The sequence below is a fragment of the Oncorhynchus tshawytscha genome, linkage group LG34 (assembly GCF_018296145.1).
Source record: "Oncorhynchus tshawytscha isolate Ot180627B linkage group LG34, Otsh_v2.0, whole genome shotgun sequence".
Classification (NCBI taxonomy): Eukaryota; Metazoa; Chordata; class Actinopteri; order Salmoniformes; family Salmonidae; genus Oncorhynchus; species Oncorhynchus tshawytscha.
The window spans coordinates 10,435,716-10,456,757 of NC_056462.1; the positions used below are offsets into that span (position 1 = coordinate 10,435,716).

At 42.3% G+C, this 21,042-nt stretch overlaps 2 protein-coding genes across 6 annotated transcripts in view; both read left to right on the top strand.

Moving 5' to 3' along the window:
• Positions 1-17,717, top strand: part of LOC112231617 (zinc finger and BTB domain-containing protein 18) — a 31,353-nt gene extending 13,636 nt beyond the window's left edge. Inside the window, exons 1-3 of one of the 3 annotated variants that reach the window (XM_042311866.1) lie at positions 15,181-15,691; positions 16,037-16,167; positions 16,362-17,717. In XM_042311866.1, the coding sequence (XP_042167800.1) occupies positions 15,418-15,691; positions 16,037-16,167; positions 16,362-17,564 (1,608 nt within the window). In that variant the 5' untranslated portion in view covers positions 15,181-15,417 and the 3' untranslated portion in view covers positions 17,565-17,717. Of the gene's footprint in view, positions 1-662; positions 2,624-15,180; positions 15,692-16,036; positions 16,168-16,361 lie in introns of those variants that run through there. The other 2 variants (XM_042311865.1, XM_042311864.1) reach the window with 2 other exon arrangements.
• The window catches only part of LOC112231940 (zinc finger protein 583), a 969,163-nt gene that overhangs the window by 700,321 nt on the left and 247,800 nt on the right, over positions 1-21,042 (top strand). The window lies entirely within an intron of this gene.

A 21,042-nucleotide genomic window follows, 5' to 3' on the forward strand; every position in this document is an offset into this window, starting at 1 on the left:
GAGACTGATAGAAGGTAAACAATTAATTAATTGATGACTGAAACGTGAGAGATATTTTTATCTTTCAGAGTTAATTTGGAAAACGGTAACTCGTTAAATAAACTTTTTCTGTGGTATCCCCAAGATTGCTAATGAGCTAATTTGTTGCGGGATTCATTTAATCATCGTAATAATTAAACATTGTTAATCGATTTTAACAATAATGTAATGTTTAACCTTTTCCAAACTATTCAAAAATGTATTTTAACAAAACGAGGGTGCCAGATTTACAGAAAAATGTAGTGTTACCAAAGTGAGAAGTTATTCTTGTCACGTATCATTTTGTGCAATAAAAGTACTGTACTTCACGGTTTGTGAATATATGACCATTTTATTGAAATTCAATACAAAATTCACTCTGTGCTGACTGACTTGGTTATTTTTGTATCATTACAGGGACTGAGTTTCACTTGTCTCAGTCGAACCAAAATAATATACTTAATTCTTGAATCAACACATACAGTATGGACATTTAAGAAACTCCAATGGCTCCATCTTAGGTACTTGAATCACAGTGTTGGAAATGCACTTGTCTGTGGTTATCAATATTCATGTTTCTGTGTGTACAGCAAATTATTTATTATATAAACCTATATGCTTTTCGGTTCAATTTGTGTTTACAGTCTGCAGTCCATGAGGAACTGCTGATATCCGGTGTTGCTGGCGGGAGAGACTGGACCTCTGAAGCGGCTGGTCACAAACCCCGGCCCCGGATCAGAACCCTGGATCAGGAGCTGTCACTCTTCTTTCCCGAGTCAGAACCAGGACTGAACCACGAGGAACAAAGACTCCACCACCACACAGAACACAACCAGTGGACAGGTGGACTGAACAACCTCAGTCCTGGTGGTCATCAGAGAGACAGAGGCTCCAGTCAGGGATCCAGTCTGCAGCCCAGACCCTTCTCTTCACAGTCTCAGTGCAGGGATGAAGCAGGGCCTGGGGCTGATAGAGATAGACCCTCCTGTTCCTATGATGCAAACACCACAGTATCCATGATGAACAGAGCAGGTCACCATGGGCTTCAGCCTTTACAGAGAGTGGTGGGAGACCCACCTGATGGGAGTCTTTCGGAAAGTCTGTCTTCTCCTTCAGGATCTCGTCTAATTCCGGATGAATGGGTTAATAGAAAGCCTGGACCTGGGTCTAGCCTTCCTCAGCTGCCTCATGGTTACCCCACCAATACAGACAGGGTCAGAATGGGTGTTCACCACAAGAGATACCTAGCCTATAACACTCCAGACAAACCCAACAACACCCAAACAATGGCTAGAGGTCAAGCAGGGAGCTCAAAGACTAACCAGCTAAGGGTGGTGGCTCCTGCTTCTAGCTACTGTGGTGTCATTGGGTCACAACGTGGGAAGCCGAACATTAGGACTGACGCTGACAAGCCGTATGCCTGCCCCACATGTGGGAAGTGCTTTGCTGAGGCGAACTATGTGAAGATCCACCAGAGGGTCCACACAGGGGAGAAACCCTTCAGCTGTACCCAGTGTCACATGCGCTTCGCAGAGGCTGGCACCCTGAAGAGGCACCAGAGGGTCCACACAGGGGAGAAACCCTATAGCTGCCCTCAGTGTGAGAAGAGGTTCTCACACCAGCATCATCTGAAGAGGCACCTGAAGGTCCACACATGACAAAGGCCATTTGCCTTCTCTGAGGGTTTCAGAGAGGAACTACCTCAGGATACACCAGCAGAAAAAACATTACACTTCATAACATAAGAGGTAACCAACCATTCCCTCCTCAGGGTACACATTGTCTCCCCATCATTGGTGTTAGTGCGGTGACATGCTGCCAACCTTCACTTTCTTTCATAAACTTTCTCTCATTAGCTTTAGTCCTGCCCTCTAACCTTTTTTTTTGCCTTAGATCTTTGCCTTAGATTCTTCCTCCAAGCTAACCCTTATGTATTTCTCGCTCACATTCACATTTAGTAGTTCTCTCCTTTTGCCCACGTAACCATGCATGTACTCTTTGAGGGTGTCCCTTTCCCTGTGTTCCTTTTATTTGTGTGTACAGAACATGATTCCTTTCTCATCTTTATCTACCCTCTTATCTTCCTACTTCATGCTGCTCATTGGTTAGCTGTCACAGTGGAAGCCCCCACTAGGCCCACCCCCAAGCCTCGCAGCAAAAGCTCTGAATAGGCTCAGTCCGCTGGACAAGATCCATAGAGCCAATCAGGATGCTTCTTAATCTTCCCTCAAGACAAAGATTAATTTTCATTGCTGTCAACAGAAAAGTTCCACAGATGCATTTGGAATAACGATAGGGACAGGTTTCAGTGTTGAATAGTCCTGAATAGAATATTGCATCCAGACATTGTGTGATATATACAGTATAATGCATATATAAGTTAAAGGTTTATTACATAGTGTTGTGTAGGTTATATGACATTCACAAATGCCTATTTCATTGCATCCATTTAACTACTTTATTTTTTCCCAAGACACTTTTAATGAGAATTAATGCAGTTCAAGTTCATGTTGATTTTTAGCATTAGTTGAGACATGTATGTGTGGTTTTCAATAGTGAATTTAAAACTTGTTTATGTTTAATAAACACAAAATGTGACTTTTCATTCTAAGACTTTCATTGACTCTCTTTAATATACATCACATCTGATCTCACCTTATTCTCCATACACCAGACAGCTTTACAACCAATATACACTTACTAAATATACTTACACAAACACCTATTGTACAATAGTTTAGTCAGGTTTGTCTGATGAATTTTGATTTACCGTAGATTACTTATTTTTTACCCATATGTATGTCCACCATGATGGGTTTAAAACAATTAAGTAATTATGTAACTACAGTATCGGACTTAAACGTAGTCAGCCTGGTCTCAGAGCAAAACATTGTTTTACTAAAATACATGCCACTCCATTTGGCATGATATGTTTACTTTACATTATGTTACATTACATTGGCCTACATAAATCTGGGACACTCAAATTAGTATATGTTACTTTTGGTATGACAGTAGGTTACTTAAGGCAAAAACGAAAAGAGGGTGGATGGGTGGGCGCATAACGCAAACTTCTAGCGACCAAATGTGTGTTATCATGGACAAATGTAGCATTTTAGCAACTGCAACTTCTTATTACTCTAGCTACTTTAACTACTCATCATTTTCACAAACCCTTCCCCTAAACCTAACCTTAACCCTTATCTTAACTAGGAGAGTCAGTTACAGTGCCTTGCGAAAGTATTCGGCCCCTTTGAACTTTGCGACCTTTTGCCACATTTCAGGCTTCAAACATAAAGATATAAAACTGTATTTTTTGTGAAGAATCAACAACAAGTGGGACACAATCATGAAGTGGAACGACATTTATTGGATATTTCAAACTTTTTTAAGAAATCGGGGCGTGCAAAATTATTCAGCCCCTTTACTTTCAGTGCAGCAAACTCTCTCCAGAAGTTCAGTGAGGATCTCTGAATGATACAATGTTGACCTAAATGACTAATGATGATAAATACAATCCACCTGTGTGTAATCAAGTCTCTGTATAAATGCACCTGCTCTGTGATAGTCTCAGAGGTCTGTTAAAAGCGCAGAGAGCATCATGAAGAACAAGGAACACACCAGGCAGGTCCGAGATACTGTTGTGAAGAAGTTTAAAGTTTAAAGATTTGGATACAAAAAGATTTCCCAAGCTTTAAACATCCCAAGGAGCACTGTGCAAGCGATAATATTGAAATGGAAGGAGTATCAGACCACTGCAAATCTACCAAGACCTGGCCGTCCCTCTAAACTTTCAGCTCATACAAGGAGAAGACTGATCAGAGATGCAGCCAAGAGGCCCATGATCACTCTGGATGAACTGCAGAGATCTACAGCTGAGGTGGGAGACTCTGTCCATAGGACAACAATCAGTCGTATATTGCACAAATCTGGCCTTTATGGAAGAGTGGCAAGAAGAAAGCCATTTCTTAAAGATATCCATAAAAAGTGTTGTTTAAAGTTTGCCACAAGCCACCTGGGAGACACACCAAACATGTGGAAGAAGGTGCTCTGGTCAGATGAAACCAAAATTGAACTTTTTGGCAACAATGCAAAACGTTATGTTTGGCGTAAAAGCAACACAGCTCATCACCCTGAACACACCATCCCCACTGTCAAACATGGTGGTGGCAGCATCATGGTTTGGGCCTGCTTTTCTTCAGCAGGGACAGGGAAGATGGTTAAAATTGATGGGAAGATGGATGGAGCCAAATACAGGACCATTCTGGAAGAAAACCTGATGGAGTCTGCAAAAGACCTGAGACTGGGATGGAGATGTGTCTTCCAACAAGACAATGATCCAAAACATAAAGCAAAATCTACAATGGAATGGTTCAAAAATAAACATATCCAGGTGTTAGAATGGCCAAGTCAAAGTCCAGACCTGAATCCAATCGAGAATCTGTGGAAAGAACTGAAAACTGCTGTTCACAAATGCTCTCCATCCAACCTCACTGAGCTCGAGCTGTTTTGCAAGGAGGAATGGGAAAACATTTCAGTCTCTCGATGTGCAAAACTGATAGAGACATACCCCAAACGACTTACAGCTGTAATCGCAGCAAAAGGTGGCGCTACAAAGTATTAACTTAAGGGGGCTGAATAATTTTGCACGCCCAATTTTTAAGTTTGTGATTTGTTAAAAAAGTTTGAAATATCCAATAAATGTCGTTCCACTTCATGATTGTGTCCCACTGTCACGCCCTGGTCTTAGTATTTTTGTGTTTATATAATTATTTGGTCAGGCCAGGGTGTGACATGGGGTTATTTTGTGTTGTGTTGTGGTATTGGGGGTTTTAGTAGTTATTGGGATTGTGGTTGAGTAGGGGTGTCTAGCATAGTCTATGGCTGCCTGAGGTTCTCAATCAGAGTCAGGTGATTCTCGTTGTCTCTGATTGGGAACCATATTTAGGTAGCCTGGGTTTCACTGTGTGTTTGTGGGTGATTGTTCCTGTCTCAGTGTGTTTGTATTCACCAGATAGGTTGTTTAGGTTTTCACGTTCCGTTTCTTGTTTTTGTATTTTGTCGTGTTTATTCATTTATTAAACATGTATCGAACTAACCACGCTGCATTTTGGTCCGACTCTCCTTCGACGGAAGAAAGCCGTAACACCCACTTGTTGATTCTTCACAAAAAATACAGTTTTATATCTTTATGTTTGAAGCCTGAAATGTGGCAAAAGGTCGTAAAGTTCAAGGGGGCCGAATACTTTCGCAAGGCACTGTAAGAACAAATTCTTACTTATTTATGACAGCCTAGGAACAGTGGGTTAACTGCCTTGTTCAGGGGCAAAATGACAGATCTTTACCTTGTCAGCTCGGGGATTCGACCTAGCAACCATTCGGTTACTGGCCCAACACTCTAACCACTAGGTTACCTGCCACCCAATCTCCATTTTGAAGTAGTACATTTTCTTATTCATGATTGGCTGATCCATCCCGATGACCCAGTTGGACATGACTCCAACAGGGTTACCAGGAAGTAACAGCAAATGAAGTTGGAAGTCCCAACAAGTTAACTGCATTAAAATGGTGGAAGCCCTCAATGGCGCTGCCCCAGCTAATATGGCCTTTTGGTCACTAGATACCTCTCTCATTCTCTATGATTTAAATCAAGACACCCCACTTTCATTTACACTGCAGAGAAAACATCTTATTGGTTGGGGTCCTAGCTCAAAGGGTGTGCTTAAATGAAAAAGGTATGCACGCTGCTCTTTGAATTACGGTACTGCTTATTACATTACACTTCAAATCTCCTATGATCAGTATCTTTCAAGCTGAGGGCAGAATTGTTTAGAAAGAACAGTGTGTTCACAAGAATAGAGTAGAAAATAGTATAATGACTTTATTCCATCTACATCACCTCAATAAGGTAAATATTCAACTGTCCTGTTATAGCCTAGGTTTACTGTCTCTCTAAAAGTAGCATATCATTCTAAAGCAGTCAACTGTAATATATCATACTAAAACAGTCAAGCATAATATAGCATACTAAACGTGTCAAAGCAAGCTGGTGCGATCAAGACGTAAGTTACTATATGTCCTACAATACATATTATATTGTATGACTGCTATTAGATTGGTAGGCCAATGTAATGTATCAATTTCTCCTCTGGCCTTCACTATGGCCATGGAAGTCATCATCAGGGCATCGAGATGGGTGGTCGGCGGTGAGAGAACTAAGGAAGGGCTCCGTCTCCCACCTATCCGAGCATACATGGATGACATGACTACACTGACCACCACTGCAGCATGCACCAGGCGGCTACTTGCAAAACTGCAGGATAACATCAAGTAGGCCCGGATGAAAATCAAGCCAAGCAAATCTCGAAGCATCTCCATAGTCAAGGGACTGCTTAAAGATGTGAGGTTCTGCATTGGAGATGACCCGATACCAACGGTGTCTGAGCAACCCATCAAGAGCCTGGGTAGATGGTACAACGAAAGCCTTCGGGATAAAGATCAAGTTCAGCAAGTAAGGCAGGACATCGCCGACGGTCTTGAGAACATCAACAAGACCCTACTGCCTGGGAGGCTCAAGCTTTGGTGCCTACAGTTTGGACTTCTCCCCCGGGTAATGTGGCCACTCACCGTCTATGAGGTCCCAATAACAACAGTGGAGAAGATGGAGCGAACCATTACCTCATACGTGAAGAAATGGCTGGGTGTCCCACGATGCCTGAGTAACATCGGCCTCTATGGCAAAGGGGTCCTTGAACTACCTCTTACAAGTCTAACGGAGGAGTACAAGTGCTCTAAAGTAAGACTTCAGATGACATTGAAGGACTCCAAAGACCAGACCATTAGCAAGGCTGCACCTCCCCTACAAACTGGACGGAAATGGACATCATCCAAGGCTGTGCAGCAAGCAACATCAGCCCTGAGACACCAAGACATTGTGGGGAATATCCAGCATGGAAGATGAGGCTTTGGCCTGGCAGCAAGCAAACCAACGTTCCATAAGGCAACAACATCTGAACGCAGGAAGCTGGTGGTCGAGGAGGTGCGCAGACAGGAGGAGACTGCAAGAAGTGCAAAGGCTGTCTCTCTTGCTAAACAAGGGCAATGGACGCGGTGGGAAGGCCTGGAGAGGAGAAAGATCAACTGGAGTGAGCTTTGGCAAATGGAGGCAAGCAACATCAGCTTCATCATAAGAGCTGTTTATGATGTGCTTCCATCACCAAAAAATCTACATCAATGGTATGGCGAGGACTCGACCTGCCCCCTCTGCCCAGCTCCAGCGACTCTCAGGCATATAATGACAGGTTGCAAGACCAGCCTCTCACAAGGCCGCTACACCTGGAGGCACAATCAGGTCCTCAATAGCCTGGCTGCAGCACTTGAGACCAAGAGGAGTGCAACCAATTCATTACCTCCAAAAACAAGCAATCCCGTCAAAACAACAACATTCATCCGGGAGGGACAGAAAAGGCCCAAGTATCCTCCTACGAAGCCAGAAACTGGACACCTAGCCATGGCCCGGGACTGGAAGATGCTTGTCGATATTGGCCAGCAACTAATTTTTCCATCTGAGATTGCTTCTACCAACCTTAGGCCAGACATGGTACTCTGGTCCCCTTCACGAAAGGCTGTGTACATCATAGAGCTCACAGTCCCGTGGGAAAACTCTGTTGAAGAGGCCTACGAGCGTAAGAAACTGCGTTACACAGAGTTGGCAGCAGACGCAACTCAGCGTGGCTGGAATGCAAAGTCTGGCCAGTTGAAGTGGGATGCAGAGGATTTAGTGGCTTCTTCCACCATCAGGTTGCTGAAAGAACTTGGAATCCATGGACAGGCTCTGCGGCAGACCGTCAGAGCAGTTTCTCAAGCAGCTGAAAGAGGCAGCCAGTGGATCTGGATCAAACGGAAGGACCCTTGCTGGGCTATAACTTCATGACCCCCACCCCCACCTGAGAACCCAATTCAGATCCCTCCAACTTGAGGAGGGCATATGAGGTATGCGGTCAGCTGTAGGGCTGGCTCAGGGAAGAGGACGCCCCTGCCTTGCATAGTCCCGTGGGACATCTTAATTGGGCATGGGACACAAGCTAAGGCTTGATCACCCTTTAGCTGGCCACCTTTGATGAGGGTGTTTAGTGATTAAAGGCCGAAACACCCACTGATTCGAAGGCACACTACTGAGGATGTGTCCCAAAATTGACATCTTAACCCAGTCTAAGAAATAAACCTCCCATGCCACTCTGTCAACATCACGGCAAATCTTCATGTGAGTGCATTTCATCTATTGGCACAATGGACAGTTTTTAACATCTCGTCCCGTGTTTTATGATTCTAACGTAAAGTAACATATTAAACTAAATGAGTGGCACGGATGTGAGTAAAATATCAGTTTTTCTCTGAGACCAGGTTGACATAGTGGGGATGGGTAAACACTCCATGTTTATAGTGTTTGTATTATCTGTGTGTGCGTGTGTATGTCTGTGTAATCTGTATCACCTGTCTCTTCCAAGAATAGGTGGTGGTGCTGCTCGTGAAGGAGGAGAGGTGTGAGGAGGGTCTGGGGAACCCTGAGGGGAACATAGTAATGGAGGACAACCAGTCTAAGACTCCTCCTGAACCCACAGAGGAACCAGCTGAGCAGCACAGGACCACATACAGTCTCACTGAGGTGAGGACCTGATCCTAGTTCAGCACTTCTATTCTGAGACTCTTTGTGGATATGGGCTCAGGTCTTGATTCATTTTGTCTTAAGTTTGGGACCGTGCCTTTGAATGATCAAACCATTAAAGAGTGTGAAGTAATCAAATCAACTTACATGTTTGCATAGTACTCAGCAATCCCTCATTGACCAATCAGAATGTGCTGAGTAGAAGAAAGATGGGAGAGCAAGGTGTCGGGGTAATTTCCTGTATTACTAAGTGAAAGGAGAGTTTACAAACCACACACAAGTCAGAGTTATACTTTAAACTTAATCTTTTAATAATATGAGCTTCACCATAGCCCTTTTACTCTCAGATCAATTCAGTGTCTATAAATGAATTCTGAGAGTGTCAACATAATGGCAACTGAGATCTTTAATAGCAAAGATCCACCCCTCCCCACTCACAATGATGAACCACAGGTCTTAGGAAAACTGCACAAAGGAAGACTTTTACTTGAGAGAGGAGTATCCCATAGCCAGACACCACCAGCACCTGGACAAGCTCATGGAGGAGAGTGAGACTCTAGGTCAAGATAAGGGCAACATCAGAGGGGACATACAATGGTTCCAGACACTGCCATACTCTTCCCCCAAATGGGAAAAGTAGGTAGTAACAAGCACACATACATTGTGGAGCCAAGAGATAATTGGTTCCCCCTCAATCATCCCTTCACATGGTTTAAAAGACACGTTCACATATGAAGACAAGCCTGACCTCTCCCCTCTCTGGGGCCCAAGTAACTTTTCCCACATAAGCATATTTATGAAAGTAGATAAAACATCTTATTTATCAATGTTACCTAACTAATTCTGATTCTGCTACGACAAAGGTAAGGGAGAAATACATATAACTTGTGTTTACGTACAAAAACACAATGTATGACCAGGTAATTGACAACAAAAAAATATATTTGTATCCATTTGTTTGTAAAGTCTTTTCTAAACTCTGCAGGTGGATGGCTGAAGGCAGGAGACTGTGCGGCCATCTTGGATTCCCAGACGCAGACCAGTGCAGCCAAGGACCCAGGGGATAACATCACTGAGCAGGCCAGGACCAGAGATGCCATAGTGGAGATCAGTGGATGGGACAGAGCCGTCAACTCTGGACTGGGGAACAACTCTGTTAATCACAGCCAGAAACAGCCAGTGAGACACAAAACAACAACCAAAACACATTCTAAAGCGAATACTGGAAAACTATTCCTTACAGAGAACGCGGGGAATGGTCAGTGGTGAGCTATAGAAAATGAATGTTATATTGGTTTATATATTGTGATGTCATTAAAAGTGTTATAAAGGAAATGCTGTAACTGAAAAGTATATACACTACATGTCCAATGTCTCCATCCTTAACATTGTATATGAACAATTATGAAAGTATTTTTGTTAAGGTATGAACGTGATTTTTGGAGCCATAAGATCATTTGTCTCCTATAAACCTTTCAGAGTAAGTAGCCACTCCCTGAGTGAGGTCAGAGAGCGTGTCAGCCTGACTGAACCGTCCCTGTCGACCAGAGTGCATAAAAGGATTGGTAAAGAAATGTACATTTGGACCAGAAAGGTGTTGAGCTGCGGCTCACATCCAAAGTGGTTTGAACTGTGAATAGCAACACGAGGTGGAGGCGAGAAGCTCACCTCCCAGACAATCACTGGTACATCTGATTAGCTGTCCTAAGTCAAATATCTAGAAAAGCTCATTTAAGTGGGACCTACTACTCTTCTCAAATCACCGTATTCTACTACTCTCATTACCAATGGGAAGCATTGACACGGCTGGCTAGTCTATCTTCCAAGGAGCATCTTCCAGAGTGAACAACAGTAGAAGACAGGAAAGGGGGGACCCCTTCTGGACAATTAGAGCCTTACAAGCGTGCCACGAAAAGGCCCAACAGCGAACCAAGGCATTGACACGTAAATACATTCATGATTTCTTACTCCAAATGGGCGGCGGTTACTGTGAGAAAAGTTTCTAAAATGTATCAACGATAAGTGTCTCTTTTTCCTCTCTTTCCCTCTCCTTTTGTAAAAAGCCACCATATTGTGTCAGTCTGCTAGGGACCTTTTCCTAATGTATTAAGTTTGTATGTTATCATTTAGTTAGCTAGTAAATAAATAATTACACCAATTTGTGTAGTACTGAATCATAACGAAGGCTGGGTGTTATGTTCCCCAGTTTCTGTGTTGTTGTGGTTTTTTATGTGTGTGTATTTCAGGAAATGGCTTCCTGGAATTCTAAAGCAGCTGATTGGTCAGCCCCATCGCTGACCCCTGTAACTGTAACAAATTGTAACAAAACAGCTGTCTCTTCAATTACCAACTCCTTCTCCAGCTTGATAAAAGCCAGTTTTCCTTCGTCAAGGAGGAGAGCTTATTTTTATGTCCTGTGTTGGTTGTTGGTCAGTGAAAGTTTTGTTGATATTATTTTGTAACTGCTCCTTCAGAGGTATGTGTATGCCAATAGAACTTAGTGTTTTTGGTTCATTTAAATTGTTCACGTAAATTATTGGTAAATTATTCTGTTTTATTTGTTCCCAGGGGGGGAAGGGGAATGCACCTTGGGAGTGTTCAGGCAAGAGGCCTTGCAGGCATACATAACCTGTAGTATTTTATCTGTCTATGCACACTAGGTAGACCACCCCCTCTTTCATTTTGACTTTCTTTGCTTTGGTTCCATCCAGCCCCTTTTCCCCACATTACCATGTTAAGGAATAATAAATTCCCTGTAAACTGTATTTTTCTCTGCCTCTGTCGTCCTTCCCCGCACCTACGATCACATACTTTTTCACTCCACGGGGAGTTGAGATGTAGCAGGGTGTTGCGTTCCCTCCTCCACGAGGCGTACGTAACACTGGGGTTTTTGCAGATAGTGGAGGTTATGGCTGTTCAAAATGATGATATGATGCAAGGTTATGATTAATACGTTGACTGTTTTATGGATGTGATAGGTTAATATCTTTAGTTTAATTCCAGAGATGCTAACTCTTTAAACAACTGCTCTTGCGGTGCCCCAAATCCTAATGAATTAAACAGTTAGTTGATTAGATAAATAAGTCATCAGAAGTAAAGTCACGACAGTAGTGAATGTCTTTGTAATGTTGAACCTTTACTAAAGTATTCTAAAATACATTTTATCAAAGCGAGGGTACCAGATTTACAGAAAAATGTAGTGTTACCACAGTGAGAAGTTATTCTACCTGTCACGTATTATTTTTTGCAATAAAAGTACTGTCCTTCATGTTATGACTGTATGACCATTTTGTTGAAAATACAAAATGGGCTCAGTGTTGACTGACTGGTTATTTTTTGTGTAATTGTAGGGACTGAGTTTCCCTTCTCTCAGTCGAACCAAAACATATTTAATTCTTGAATCAATACATATGGACTTTTTAAAAATAATAAACTCCAATGGCTCCATATTGTTAGGTACTTGAAACACAGTCTTAGAGATGGGCTTGGCAGTGGTTAACATTTTATAATATCATGTCATGTGTGTGTGTACAGCAAAATGTTACTTCTATAAACCTTTATTATTTTTTGTAAAACAGGTCAGCACCTCAGAAGTAAATGTCAGTTGGCTTTTCATAGCTGAGCATTTAAAGGGGGGAGAGAGAGAGAATAAACAGCAGATCCAGGACAAGGTAGCACATCCGGTGAACAGGTCAGGGTTCCATAGCGGCAAGCAGAACAGTTGAAACTGGAGCAGCAGCACAACAAGGTGGACTGGGGAAAGACAGGAGTCATCAGGTTGGACTTGAAGGAGCTGGAGCAGTTTTGCCTTGAAGAATGGCCAGAAATGGGCAAAAATCCCAGTGGATAGATATGCCAAGCTTATGGAGACATAAGAGACTTGCAGCTGTAATTGCTGCAAAAGGTGGCTCTACAAAGTATTGACTTGGGGGGGGTGAATAGTTATGCACGCTCAAGTTAATTTTTTTGTCTTATTTGTTTCACAAAAATATTTTGCATCTTCAAAATGGTAGGCATGTTGTGTAAATCAAATGATTCAAACCCCCCCAAAAATCTATTTTAATTCCAGGTTGTAAGGCAACAAAATAGGAAAAATGCCAAGGGGGTGAATACTTTCGCAAGCCACTATATGTTCAACATAGGAGGGCCAAGCAAAGGAAGTAGCTCTCTCAGTAGTTTAGTTTGAATAGGGTCCAGTAGGCAGCTAGAAGGTTTAGAGGCCATGACTATTTTCGTGAATGTGTCGAAAGATACAGGATAAAAGTGTCTATATTGATCCTAGGTCCTGGTAGTTCTGTCCAGACTCAGGACAACTGAGCTTTGGAGAAATACGCAGATTCACAGAGGACTCCATAATTTTTCCCCAAATGATTATCTTTTCGTCGAAGAAGTTCATGAATTCATCACTGCTGAAGTGAAGGACATCCTTTCTTAGGGAATGCTGCTTTTTAGTTAGCTTTGCGACAGTATCAAAAATAAAATATGGATTATTTTATTATCCTCAATTAGGTTGGAAAGGTAGGCTGATTGAGCAGCAGTGAGGGCTCTTCGATATTACATGGTACTGTCTTTCCAAGCTAGTCGGAAGACTTCCAGTTTGGTGGAACGCCATTTCCGGGAGCTAATTTCTTGTTTTTTAGAGGTGCGACTGCATCTAGGGCATTATTCAAGGTTAAATTCCGATCCTTGGTTAGGTGGTTAACTGATTTTTTTACTCTGACGTCCTTGGGTAGGTAGGTGGAGGGGGTCTGGAAGGGCATCCAGGAATCTTTGGGTTGTCCAAGAATTTATAGTGCAACTTTTGATAATCCTTGGTTGGGGTCCAGATTTATGAGGAAAAATATTTAGATCCACCAGTGGACAGAACAATCTCTGTACCTTTTTAAATAAAGGTTCAATAAAAATAAATTTAAAAATTGCCTCAATGGTACCGCCCATACTATCACTGAAGCTATAATGGCACAGATACAAAGATGAGTCCTCTATCTATCTCTATGATTTGTCTAGTTCCCTCTGTCTTATAACACAAACATGGAAGAATGGGAAGGCGCCAGGCTCAAACCTACATCTTCTGAATATATACCTAGTAATGGTGTTAAAGAGTACAAATCAACTACTGAGTGTGAGATCCTGTCTCCTGTTACAACAAATCACCAACGAGGGTGTGACATGGAGTTTGGAAGTGAGCCAGAACAGGATGAAGTACCTGCGTTGACAGGTGTGGTAGAGACTTCCAACGTTTGCTCTGAGAGGTGTATTCTGGCTTTTTGGCCAACCTGTACATTGTTTCAAGCTGAGTAAAGGTCAAACTGGGAACTGTACATCTGTCAAAGTTTTGAGAAGTTTAATTGTTTAGCTTTTTTGTGCATCCTCCGCCCAGAGGCAGCGGACAAACCGCGTCATGTGCTTCTGGGATCGACATGTGTAGTGCCTTGCTCTCCGGAGCAGGGTGCCACTCAAAGGAGTGATCAGTGGGGCAGCATTGAGTGTAGAGGTGTATCCAATGAAAAATTATATCCCTGGTGTTTGTGACACCCACTGTTTGGTGAGACGTAGACCTGGTGGCAATGGCGAGACTGAGAATACAGTCTGTCTTGTTGAGCTTTGACACAGAGCTTCTACCTGATAAGGTCAGGTTAGGTAATATTTGCTAAACTGTGAGGGCCTATGTTCCAAACCCGCTACGGTGCATTATGTGCTAAGGATTCAGACATGTTGCAGCAGTGTGTAGAAAGGAGATCGCACAACGTGGGAAATGTACAGGAGGGCATAGTAAGAGGTAGTGTAAAGTTGGGATAAAGAAAGCAGTCTCCCCTGTGGGGGAGCCAATGCAGCTGGGGATCCGAAGTGCCAGAGTTCGAGTGGGGCAGAAAATGTCCTGTTCTGCGGAAGTGAAGAGAGTATAGGATAGCCCAAGGGTGAATGATTAGACTGGGAGCCCCCTTGTGAATAAGAGAGGGATCCAGAGAGGATGAGTTTTAGTAAGGTAGGATTTCTTGTGTTTATCGCTATGGTTAATTGTACTGCACAGATGAAGCGTGAATCCCAGAAAATACATGTGGTAGTGGAAGTAGCAGAGACATTTTTGGGTGCAAGGGATCTACATGAGGTTTTAAGAGAAGGGGTTCCATGCTCCCGGTCTGTTGGCCTGGAGTAGGATCTGGTAGGGCTAATGTAGTGGGATAGGGGTGGTGCGTTTTTTGGGTATATCTGTGGGGTTATCAGGGATGGGCAACTCCAGTCCTTAGGTGCCAGAGTGGTGTCACACTTTCCTCATCCCTAGCAAACAGCTGTTTAAACTAATTGCATTCTAAACTGAAGGTAATAATTAGTTGACTATTGGAGTCATGTTTGTTAGCTGGGGCAAAAGTGTTACACCAATCAGGTCCCACCCCTGGATTAGATGGTGGTGAGATTTATTCCCCTTTTTGTGTGACAATGTGCAATTCACACTCCGACCTGTGAAAGGCAGTAATACTTGTATAGTCTGCCGGAAACTCACACAAAGAAGTACACGGACGTCAACAAGAACAATTTTCACGATAGCGTTTTTATTGTTGTTATTTAGACGTTTATAAACACACTGGAACTTAAAATATGACTAATTTAACTGCACAGCATCACACACTTACCACATGTAGTGTTTAATTCGCGTTGAAGACAGGATTTGGTTGATAGATTAAAAAATATATATAAAAAAATAGATGTTTTCTAGGTAACGCTAGCTGCTAACAATGGCTAACTGTATGGTTTTTCACACTCAAATTGCCTCCATTATGGAGGTGCTAGCGAATGCAGCTGTGGCAGAAATATGTAAACTCGTAGATGACGACTATGCAGTGTTTCGTTTGGAAATAACTCAAAGCCAGAAAGAAAACATGGTATTGCGGAGGAAACTACTGGAACTGAAGGTGGCACGGGAGCGCGCAGAGAGGACAGTGCGAGAGCGCGTTCTCGCCAGTCGTCCAAGTATCAAGATCCTCGACCGGTACAGAGTAATGGCAAGAGGTACATTTAGCAGAAGGCCGAGGCTGTGTGGCCTGTTGCCATTCAGTCATATATATAGCTGGTCAGTTTTCAAATACTATGCAATAATTATTTAGCTATCTTGCAGAAAGACACTGATATTCTAGCCAGATTATTGATTTACTGCATTTCCTATTATTTACTCAATTAAAACAATGTGATTCATCTAACATAATACATCAATCAATAAATAGTACATCAATAAGTTACCAGAAGTGTTACCTTACATCCTTGTCAATTGTAGACCATGTCAATATTGTACAATATAGTGTTGAGCATTGACAATAGCTAATTTAACCACCTATTTGCCCCCAATCACACTCCCAGGTGAAGGACATCACAATGGAGGCAACAGGAGCTTTGTGAAGCCAGCGGGACACAACACATGGAGAGATGACCAACCAATCACTGTTGATGAGAGAAGTGGAACCTCAACCCAGAACGTTATCGTGATGGAGGTTAGTGTCATAGTGTTGCATAAAAAATGTGTTACTTTGTAAATCAAATGTGGCTGTTTATTTCAGAAAGGCTCAGCTATTCACTTTCCTACATGTACATTGTTATTTATCTGCCATAGGGGAGCTTGTGAGACTTCCCTACGACATTGTTATCCAATTCAACTCATGTAGCAATAATAATCTCCTCATGTCAGTCTGCAGATCCAGAGGCTGTAGGCACTGGGGTCAAACAGGAGAGGTCTGGAGGAGAGGAACCCCCACGACACAGCAGAGACATACAGACTGGAGCAGCGTCTGGAGCGCCCTCTGTAGCAACGGAGGACACCATCACCACCCCAGCGCAGCCCAGGACCCGACACAGCATCACGGAGGTCAGTGGAACGCAGAACGCCGTCCTCAAGTCAGAGACCGACACAGAGACTCTAACTGTAACACACAGGTCCTTACACACAGGATCTGACCACAGATCAGACCCAGAGAGACTAGGGCTACTGGGCTGTCATCCTGCTCCCGGCTCAGAATATTTACCGGTATTTCACCAGAGCCAGAGGACGGTTAATTCCCGTGGGGATGTTGATGGTGACGCATTAGACACTGGCAGTGATGATCCATCTTGTTCTTACACTGCAGAGATGGATCCTGGCAAAATGCCCTTGGGTTTAGAGACACAGACTGATCTGTCTAGAGAGGACTGGAACCGGTACAGTAGTAGTGTATACTCTAAAGGGTGCCTAGATAAGAAAGGGGAGGTTATAGTGGTAGATGAGGTGAAAGTGGAGAGCGATGCTCCTCCCACATGGAATACAGATAGTCACCTAGGAGACGGACACTCACAGGGCAGAGATTTCTTAAATTACAGGGGAAGCTTAGAGACAAATCTAAATGTCGCCACCCACTCCTCTTTAGATGCGTTCAGGGGTCGTGACCCAGTGTTCACGTCGATGGCACCTTCCGATTCACACGGCCAGATCCTTTTCGATCAGGTATTGAACTCAAACGACAGGGCTAGAGCCCAGGTTCAGGGAGAAGAAGCCACATCAGGCAATAGTAAAGAGAAACGATTCCTCTGCATGTTCTGTAACAAAGGCTTCAGCTGCCCCCAGAAGGTGGAGAGGCACCAGAGGGTCCACACAGGGGAGAAACCCTTCAGCTGTACCCAGTGTGAGAAGAGGTTCTCCCGCCAGGACAACCTAAAGATGCACCAGAGGGTCCACACAGGGGAGAAACCATTCAGCTGTACCCAGTGTCACATGCGCTTCGCCCTGGCTGGCAACCTGAAGATGCACCTGAAGGTCCACACGGGAGAACGGCCGTTCGCCTGTACGCACTGCGGGAAGAGGTTCTCTGAGAGGAGATACCTCAGGATACACCAGCAGAAAAACCATGCCACTCTATGATATAGAAAGTAACCGTTCCATTCGATAGATTGACGTTTAGATCAAACCCTGCAATAAAGACAAAGATTAATGAATTGCCAGCAGAAAAGATCCACCGATTACTTTTGACTCTTATTTACCCACAACATAATTTATGTCCAACATGATGGGTTTAGCAACAATTAAGTTATTCAGTAACTACAGTATAGGACTCAAACGATGTGGGGATAGGTAAGCTCTCCATGTTGATAGTGTGTTTATTACCTGGGTGTGCATCTATGTCTGTGTAATCTGTATCACCTCTCTCTTCCAAGAGGAGGGTCCAGAGAAATAATTAATATATTACACTAGATGACTGATAAGGGGTGCTGTTTTGAAACCGCGCCTTCATTTGGCACTCCCCCACCCTTGTAAAAGATATTTGGGAAGCTACCCAAATGCATTTATTAATGTCTATATTTGTTTTTGCCCTGTTTATTATTACAGACACCTTATTGCATACTTTTAAATTATATTATGTGAGTTAAACAAACATTTAAAAAGGAAAATTAAAAACATTTTCCTTAAGTATTATTTTTTTAAAGCTTCTAATATTTCTGTCCTTACTACAACAACAAAAAATACTTGAAGCTGCGACCCAACCAAATTCACATAGAAATGTGAGTTATAGATCTGTCATTCTCATTGAAATCAAGTCTAAGAAGCAATAGTTTTTGCATCTTTTACTTACAGTTTCTTACACCAGCTTCAAACAACTGACAATACAATAAGTTTGGTTTTGGAAAATATATTTCACAGCAGTTTAGATGGTAGAATGATTCTCTACACTATACTTACTTGTTTTATCACAAACTGAAATTAGGTGAACTATTAGAAATTTAAAAAACACAAAATGGCGGAGCAATTTCTGCAAAGTACAGCTTTAAATACATGTAATTTTGTCCATGAAACATTTAATTGAAATACTGTAGAATTCCATGAATTCCTATGGAGGACTGCGCCTTCTGGGGAGTGCCAATATGGCCGACTGGTGGCTTTGAAGCCTCTCACTGGCCAATAGGTCGTTATCAATAAAATATCCCAATAAGATGCAGAGTGTTCGATTTGCCTGTTGGGGGGCAAGGAGACCCTAGCTCCTCTAAAGCCATTGACAACTGCGTGCCGTTTAAGGGATTGCAAAAGGGATTGCAAAATAAAGGTTGCAAAATAAAGGTTAACTATTTGGATGTAATATCAGTGGATTAGGTTCATTTCCCATTGTTTGTGGGCTCTGCCTGTCAAGCAGCAGAAGGGCACATTTACCGATGTAATGTTAGCTGATAATGTTTACTTTGCAAGTTAGAAACTTTGTACAGTTGGCTAAACATAGTGGTAAGTTGACCTAATGTACATTTTTCTCCAACCAACATAGGCCTACCTAGCTAAGTTAGCTAACATTATCCCCTTTTCAACATTGTTTTTCAGTGTGTGTAATCACGATTGCTGATGACAGACATGATAGGCTACATTGATTGATGGACAAATTGGCTAGCTAGCTAATAACAGATCACATCAATATGGCTGGTTAACAAGCTAACTTTTAGGGGATAAACTAGATGGCTATATCAAAATATTGTTTTATTTGCATGCCATCTATAGTGATGATGACAGTAGTCCGACTGACACCTTTTTCAAGACGAGGACTTGCCGATGTCGAGCCTAATCTCCTGATACAGCAAGCTAAATTACGCATGTTGTTTGCTTAGCTAGCTAGCTACATGCCAAATGGATAGGCTACCATCGCTTCTCTGAAAATACAGTGCCTTCAGGAAGTATTCATACCTCTTGACTTATTCCACATTTTGTTGTGTTCCAACCTGATTTCAAAAGGGATTACACCATAATGACAAAGTGAAAACATGTTTTTAGAAATGTTTACAAATGTATTGAAAATGAAAAAGATAAATATCACATTTACATAACTATTCAAACCCCTAAGCCAATACATTTTAGAATAATCTTTGGCAGCGGTACGTATCTAAGAGCTTTGCACACCTGGATTGTACAATATTGGTTGTTGGCCATCAGGTCTTGTCAAAGATTTTCAAGTCAATTTAAGTCACAACTGTAACTAGGCCAGTCAGGAACATTCAATGTCATCTTGGTAAGCAACTCCAGTGTAGATTTGGCCTTGTGTTTTAGGTTATTGTCCTGCTGAAAGATGAATTTGTTTCCTGTGTCTGTTGGAAAGCAGACTGAATCTGGTTTTCCTCTAGGATTTCACCTGTGCTTAGCTCAATTCCATTTCTTTTTATCCTAAAAACTCCCTAGTCCTTTCCAATGACAAGCATACCCAAAACATGATGCAGCCACCACCATGCTTGAAAATATGATTAGTGGTACTCAGTGATGTGTTGTGTTAGATTTGCCCCAGGACATAAAGTTAATTTCTTTGCCACATTTTTTGCAGTTTTACTTTAGTGCCTTAATGCAAACATGAATGCTTTTCACTCTGTCGTTTAGGGTAGTATTGTGGAGTAACTACAATGTTGTTGATCCATCCTCAGTCTTCTATCACAGCCATTAAACTCTAACTGTTTTAAAGTCACCATTAGCTTCATGGTGAAATCCCTGAGTGGTTTCCTTCCTCTCCGGCAACTGAGTTAGGAAGGATGCCTGTATTTTGTAGTGACTGGGTGTATTGATATACCATCCAAAGTGTAATTAATAACTTGACCATGCACAAAGGGATATTCATTGTCTGATTTTTTTTTTTTTTCACCATCTACAAATAGGTGTCCTTCTTTGCGAGGTATTGGAAAACCTCCCTGGTCTTTGTGGTTAAATCTGTGTTTGAAATGCACTGCTCGACTGAGGGACCTTACAGATAATTGTATGTCTGGGGTACAGAGATGAGGTAGTCATTCAAAAACCATGCTAAACACTTATTGCACACATATTGACAAAGGGGTTGACTTAAGACATTTCAACTTTTCATTTTTAATGAATTTGCTAAAATGTCTAAAAACATAATTCCATTTTGACATTATGGGGTAGTGTGTGTAGGCCAGTGACACAAAATCTCAATTTAATATATTTTAAATGCAGGCTGTAACACAACACAATTTTGAAAAAGTCAAGGCTCTTGCTTACCCAGAAAGACTCACAGCTGTAATCACTGCCAAAGGTGATTCTAACATGTATTGACTCAGGGATGTGAATGCTTACATAAATTTGTTCTTTCTGTATTTCATTTTAAATAAATGTGCAAACCTTTCTAAAAACATGTTTTCACTTTGTCATTAAGGTGTGTTGATAGGTGAGAAATCTATTTAATCAAGTTGGAATTCAGGCTGGAACACATGTGGAACACATCATTGGTCCAGAGGTGCTGCTGGTGAAGGAGGGGTGTGAGGAGGGTCTGGGGAACCCTGAGGGGAATATGGTCATGGAGGCCAAACAGGCTACACCTCCTCCTCAAGCCACAGAGGAAGCAGCTGAGCAGCACAGGACCACACAC